The following is a 6,346-nucleotide window of genomic DNA, read 5'->3' as shown; positions in this document are numbered from 1 at the left end:
AGTGCGCTCGCGCGTAGCAGGGGGTGTAGACGCGCGTGCTAGGTGCCAGGTGCCAGGTGCCAGGCCGCTCGCAGTCACGCGCGCTCGTGGAGGGGTGCGGGGGTGCAGCTTTAGCGGCAGGAGAGCGGCTGCGGCTACGGCTGCGGCTGCGGCTGGAGGCCCAGCGTGGTCTGCGCGTGCGGCTGTGGCTGCGGAAGCGGGGGTGCGGGCGGGGCAGGGGGTCACCTGTGCGCCACCTGTGCCGGATGCGGGAGGGGGCGCAGCGGCGGGGGGCGCGGGAGTGGCAGCGGCAGCGGCAGCGGCCGGCTGATGGCGCAGGAGGGCGCGCCGCCGCCCCCCGGCAGCGACCGCGATCGCGATCACGACCACGATCACGACCACGACCTCAAGTCGCAGTTCGTCACTCGCGAGGGCACCTACCGACTGCTGGCGCTGGCCGACTACTCGCGAGCGGCCACCGCTGCGGCCGGGACTGGAGCCGCAACCGGAGCCTCCCGCAACGTGTGTGGCGCTGCGCCCCCCCCTTCGTGCAGCGCCGGCTCCGGCTCCGGCCCCGGACCGCGCCTCTCGCTGGTCACTCTTCCCCAACAGGCCAACTCTCCACCAGGGGGGGAGCAACAGCCGCCCTCCGAGCAGCCGGAGCCCCCCGACCCTCCCGACCGCCTCTGCTTCAACTACGGCAAGGAGCTCTACGTGTACGTCTACCGTGGACTCAACAAGGTCACTTGCTTGTGCTAATTTATTTATTTATTTATTTGGAAAATTTACAGTTTATTATGTTACATAGATTGATAGTAAAAAAACATAATCATGTTAAGTAAACCATTAATAATTTTCACATATAGGTAAAAAAAAGAAAAGCTCAAACATTTAAAATAAGAAACAAAAATGATAATAGAGTAAGATAGTTAGAGAAAACAAAAAGAAAAAAATAGAAATAACAGTATAATAAAAATATCAAAATAATAAGAATAATAATATGATAAAAATTATGAAATAATAAAAATAATATAATATAAAACAAAAAGACAAAATAAATACATCAAAATAAGAATTCATAATCACAATCGTAAATTTTCAATAAAATTAATCATCGAAAAACAAATTTGCAATAATCACTCTAGCTTGTATAGCATTAATATTAAATAAGTCAAACATAGAAATTGTTAAAATTAGTGTGTTGACGGTGGAGTTTGCACGCCAGATGAATGAGCTTCTTCCATAATTAGAAAAAGTATTAGGTATGTAAAGGAGCTCATTACATCTAGTCATTCTATTGGGCACACGCAATGATAGTCTGCTCAATAATTGAGGACAGTCGATCGAGCCGTTAAGGATGTTCAAAATTGTTGAGATGTCAGCTATCTCCCTTCTTTTGACAAGTGGAAGTAGATGCTGACACCTACAAGCATCTTCATAGGAAGTATAGGATAATCCAAAACGGCTACTGATGTACCTCGAGAATCTCTTCTGAATGCGCTCCAATCTGTCTCTTGCACCAGAGTACTCTGGGTTCCAAACTTGGGATGCAAACTCAACAATACTTCTTACGTATGCACAATATAGTATTTTGTATGATTTAATAGAAGTAAAGCATTTGGAGGACCGGATGACGAACCCGAGGGCCTTCGACGCTCGAGCTACAACATTGTCAATATGTTTACTAAAGGATAGATCAGAGTTTAAAAAGACTCCCAAATCTCTAATTTCCGATACCCTTGTGAGTCTATGTCCGTTGATTGAATGAGGAAAGTCAACTGGACATAGTTTTCTGGTGAAGGTTATGCAGGAGCATTTTGCTACATTAATTTCCAACTTATTTATGCTGCAATATGCCTCTAGCCTGAACAAATCATCTTGTAGGGCCAAAGCATCATTTCGGTTGTCTATTCTCTTGAAAATCTTCATATCAATTGCAATTATTCTCGAGCCTCAAACACTCGCGCTATCTGTCACATTTTTCTCGTCTGTCCCCAGACTGCTGACCTCTCCAAACCCATCGACAAGAAGATCTACAAAGGCACCAACCCCACCTGTCACGACTTCAACACCGTCACCACCACCCACAACAGCGTCTCCCTGCTCATCGGCTTCTCCACCGGACAGATACAAATACTGGACCCCATCAAGAAAGAAGTCAGCAAGTTGTACAACGAAGAGGTCAGTCCTACCCGCGACATTTATACCGACCGATTATATCCATTCGCAATTCCAATAAGAAACGAATGAGAAATTGTAAAATAAGCGACACTCTTACTAAAATGCGTCAATACAAAACGTGCCGTTTCACATTGCCGACGATGTAACTTAATCCTAATCCGGCATCCCCTAAATATCGCATACAGAATATTATTACATTAAAAACGCACTTTTAAAATTTCCATATATTCATCTATGCACTCCTACATATTCGAAAAAGTTGTGTTTTATTTTTACAAGCCTCGTATCTTTTGCTGCTTTCGCTTTTTCGTTTGACAAAATTTGGGTTTGATATCCACTGATATTCTTGCGATCGTTTTTCAAACGTCTATACAAAGTATCGTCTTTAATAAACGAAGTGAAACATAGAATAGCCTTGTAAACATAAATATGCAATTCAGTATCATCATAAATCACAATAAATTGTTTTTAAACAATGAGGAAAACCATGTTATATCTATTTTCCATTTATTTATGTAATATTTATTTATTTATTTATTCTAAACAATGAGGAAAACCATGTTATATTTTTTTTCCATTTATTTATGTAATATTTATTTATTTATTTATTCTAAACAGACCATTGTGGCATAACAGGAATTCCTAAAGCGCCACAATGGTCAAAAAATATAACACAAAAAAAATACATACATATATGTATATAATATGTTACAGTTGAAGTCTATCTTCCAATTGTAATATATTTTGACTAGTTGGAATATATTCCATTTAACTCACGTGAGTTGATTCATATGACGAATTACATTACAACTGAAAATTTAGTTCAACTACAAGTTGATACCAAATTAAATGGATTGGTTAGGTTTTCGTGAAAACGTCACTCGACTAGTAAATTGAGTTGAAAAGTTACATTTTTGTTTTGAAAACATCATTAAAGTTATCGCAATACGGTACTCATTACCTTCATTCGTAATGCCTATGAAATATTAACGCATTATTAAATTCTAAAGCATTCGTAAAAATATCAGAGCTGTCACAACTCAACTGTTATGCCTACTACAACCGGCGCACATTGTTGAAAGTGTATTTGCTTGTTGAATTCGAATATGAATGACCTAAAACGCCAGTTGGATTATATTATGTACAATTGAAAATACACCCAAGACTGTTACATATATGTACATTACGATTAAACTCGGTATTTGTAATACAGAACAAATAATTCACAATCTTGAATCAATATTATTATTAGACGTTTCGGCATCGTTCAATTCCCCGTTCAAATATTCCATTTGCCCTATGTCCACATTTTTATCGATGTGACAAAGCGTGTCTACTAATTTGTGACCCATCCGAAATGTCAATTCGCTCTCATAAGAGTGAATTAACCCCAATGGTCACAGATTAAATAAACGAGGTAATGCCCTATTTATATAACTGTGATGATTTGCACAACCTATGTTATGATTTACACGTCAAAAATATCTTCACAGTATTGACTGAACAAATCTTATCATGTAACTGAAATGATTTTTCATTGTTTATTTAGACCTAATCTAATCTTAACAGAACGACAATGTTGGGAAGAACTATATTTCAACAAATATAATGAATGATCTAAAAGTAAATTTTAATATACATTTGTATGTATGTACATGTCTGAAAATATTTTTCGTTTATTTCAGAGGCTCATTGATAAAACTCGAGTTACGTGCATTCGATGGGTGCCAGGCTCCTGCAACTTATTCCTGGCAGCTCATGCGTCGGGACAACTTTATGTGTATAACGAAGAACTCGGCTGCGGAACAGCTGCACCTCACTATCAACCGTTCAAACAGGGAGAGGGATACGCAATTCACACGTGCAAAACTAAATCGACGCGGAATCCTTTATATCGCTGGGTGATCGGTGCCGACGGCTGCTGTATCAATGAGTTTGCTTTCTCGCCGTGTGGAGCGCATTTAGCGGTGGCCTCGCAAGATGGATTCCTCAGAGTGTTCCATTACGACACGATGGAACTCATCGGCCATGCTAGGTCGTATTTCGGTGGATTTTTGTGTGTTTGCTGGTCTCCGGACGGTCGATATGTAGTTGTGGGAGGGGAGGACGACCTGGTTACCATATGGTCGTTCAACGAAAGCAGAGTAGTGGCCCGAGGGCAAGGACATAAGTCTTGGGTTTCCGTGGTAGCGTTTGATCCTTATACTTGTTGTTTATCTGAAAATGATAATGGTGCTTCTACGGGTTCGGATGAAGAGCTACGTGTGTCCGCCGCGGACAACCCAGGCGTCAGCTATAGATTAGGTAGCGTATCCCAGGATACTCATCTCTGTCTATGGGATGTTACGGAAGACATACTGCGCCCACCAGCGAAGAGCCGGGTATCGGCACACTTGACGACAAATCTAAAAACGTCCTCTACCAACGGTGTAGTCAATAAGCCTCCCGTGAAGTGTTTAAAAAATAATAAAATAGGACTGAAAGTCAGTGAATCTAGTATAGTTAGTTCTTCTTCTCATTCAACTGTGAGCAATAAATCGAACGTCGAAAGTTCCGGCAACGGTACAAATACTAAAATAGGAAATAAGACTGCTAAAGTGAACAACGTATCTACGGTAAACATCACGGTAGGCGGCTGTGCCCCGGCGACCGAACCCGGTCCTTTGAGCGCGGTGACGCAACGACTAGCCGGCTTCACTTTCGGAGACCGCAAGGACCATTCCCATCGTCGTAATTTTAGTTTGACTTCTAAAAGTGGCAATTCCAGTAATAGTGATAGTAAAAACAATTCCATATCGAACTCGGTGGCGCTACGGATGAAGAGCACACTCGTGGGCAGTGTCGGCACCGGGAGTGGGGCGAGTAGTACGTGCGGGGGCTGCGGGGCACGGGGAGCTTGTGATCCCCTACGACTCATCGGGACAGCGGCGTGCCCCCGCTTCGACGACTGTCCCGTGTTGGAGCCGCTCGTAATTAAGAAAATAGCGCACGAGCGACTCACGGCGCTGCTGTTCCGCGAGGATTGCCTGCTGACTGCGTGTCAGGACGGCGGCGTTTACACCTGGGCGAGGCCGGGACTGCCTTCGTCGTCTAACGACGCGCCCGACGCTTCGCACGTCTTCGAACGGGACAGACGTTTTGAACACATCGACATGTACAATTGAATGAAACATCTAAATTATTGTTTTTATTTTATACTTGTTGAATAATCTTATAAATTTGACTTCGCGTTAGATTGTTAGGAAAAAACAATCATTTTACTAAAATGCGTTCTTTATGTAAAATATTTTATCATATAAATCAGTTAGAATAAAAAATGTTGATAAAAGAAACTGTTTTTTTTTCCTTCTGTTTTTTTGTAATTGGCAATTTGATTATTGTTTTCATCGATTTGTTGTAAATTGTTGACAGAATGTTTTAAGTATTGTTTAGTGTTAGAAATTATAACTCTTCAATTTGTGCGTGCGTACGTACGTTGAGTTACAATGCCCTAAAAGTTTACTGTAAAGTAACTATGTAAATTATAGGAAGAATTGTTGGATTTGATGAAAAATAATTATTGATAACCACTTGTTTTGGATATAAGGATAACTTATTTGTAATATAATAAATTGAAAACTATTATATTAAATTTATATTTACACAATATTCATTGTTAAGTTTATTTACATCAATAAATATTTGCAATAAATATACTTGGCCTAAAAGAATTTATTTTTTATGTATCTGTTACGTCTGTTTAAATATATATTTTTATTTGGGTGCAACTTAAGAAAAAAAATAAGGAAACAAATTACATTAAAAATCACAATGAAACACAACATTATTTATATTGTTATATTTACAATTATTATCTGAATATAAACAGATAACTTGGGTAATTTTTTCACAATGAAATTTCTCACTTATAAATTCCAAACTGTTCATGTACACATAGTGTAAAGAGAAATTTTGCTTTAAAATTATATTTAAAAAAAAATACATATTTATCATACATGTAGATTGGTTCACACATTATTAAAATATTCAACGTTGACTAAATACAACCAATTCGTTATTTTATTTTATTTTCAATAGTATTAGTGATGAGGAAAATCTCACTGGAATATAATAATTTTAATGAAGAAACTTAAAAAAACTTCCATGTCAAATGATAAGACAAATAAAAAACCACTATGAATACTGT

The 6,346-nt window shown here is 39.9% G+C and overlaps 1 protein-coding gene across 1 annotated transcript; it reads left to right on the top strand.

Moving 5' to 3' along the window:
- The first annotated feature begins 260 nt into the window (after positions 1–260).
- Positions 261–5,863, top strand: LOC143910460 (WD repeat-containing protein 20). Its single transcript, XM_077428951.1, has 3 exons — positions 261–720; positions 1,978–2,160; positions 3,846–5,863. Exons 1-3 carry the CDS (start codon positions 310–312, stop codon positions 5,322–5,324), a joined length of 2,073 nt encoding a protein of 690 aa, XP_077285077.1. The 5' UTR covers positions 261–309; the 3' UTR covers positions 5,325–5,863.
- The last annotated feature ends 483 nt before the right edge of the window (positions 5,864–6,346 follow it).

Source organism: Arctopsyche grandis, chromosome 4 (genome assembly GCF_051622035.1).
Source record: "Arctopsyche grandis isolate Sample6627 chromosome 4, ASM5162203v2, whole genome shotgun sequence".
NCBI classification, from domain to species: Eukaryota; Metazoa; Arthropoda; class Insecta; order Trichoptera; family Hydropsychidae; genus Arctopsyche; species Arctopsyche grandis.
The sequence above is the reverse complement of the archived record's forward strand: the minus strand, read 5'-3'. Positions and strand labels throughout refer to the sequence as shown.

What these genes read in the sequence shown, in the direction of transcription:
- LOC143910460 (XM_077428951.1), top strand. Translation starts at nt 310, where the DNA reads ATGGCGCAGGAGGGCGCGCCGCCGCCCCCCGGCAGCGACCGCGATCGC. An exon ending in TCTACCGTGGACTCAACAAG is followed by an intron (nt 721 to 1,977) that starts GTCACTTGCTTG and finishes GTCTGTCCCCAG; the next exon opens with ACTGCTGACCTCTCCAAACC. An exon ending in GCAAGTTGTACAACGAAGAG is followed by an intron (nt 2,161 to 3,845) that starts GTCAGTCCTACC and finishes CGTTTATTTCAG; the next exon opens with AGGCTCATTGATAAAACTCG.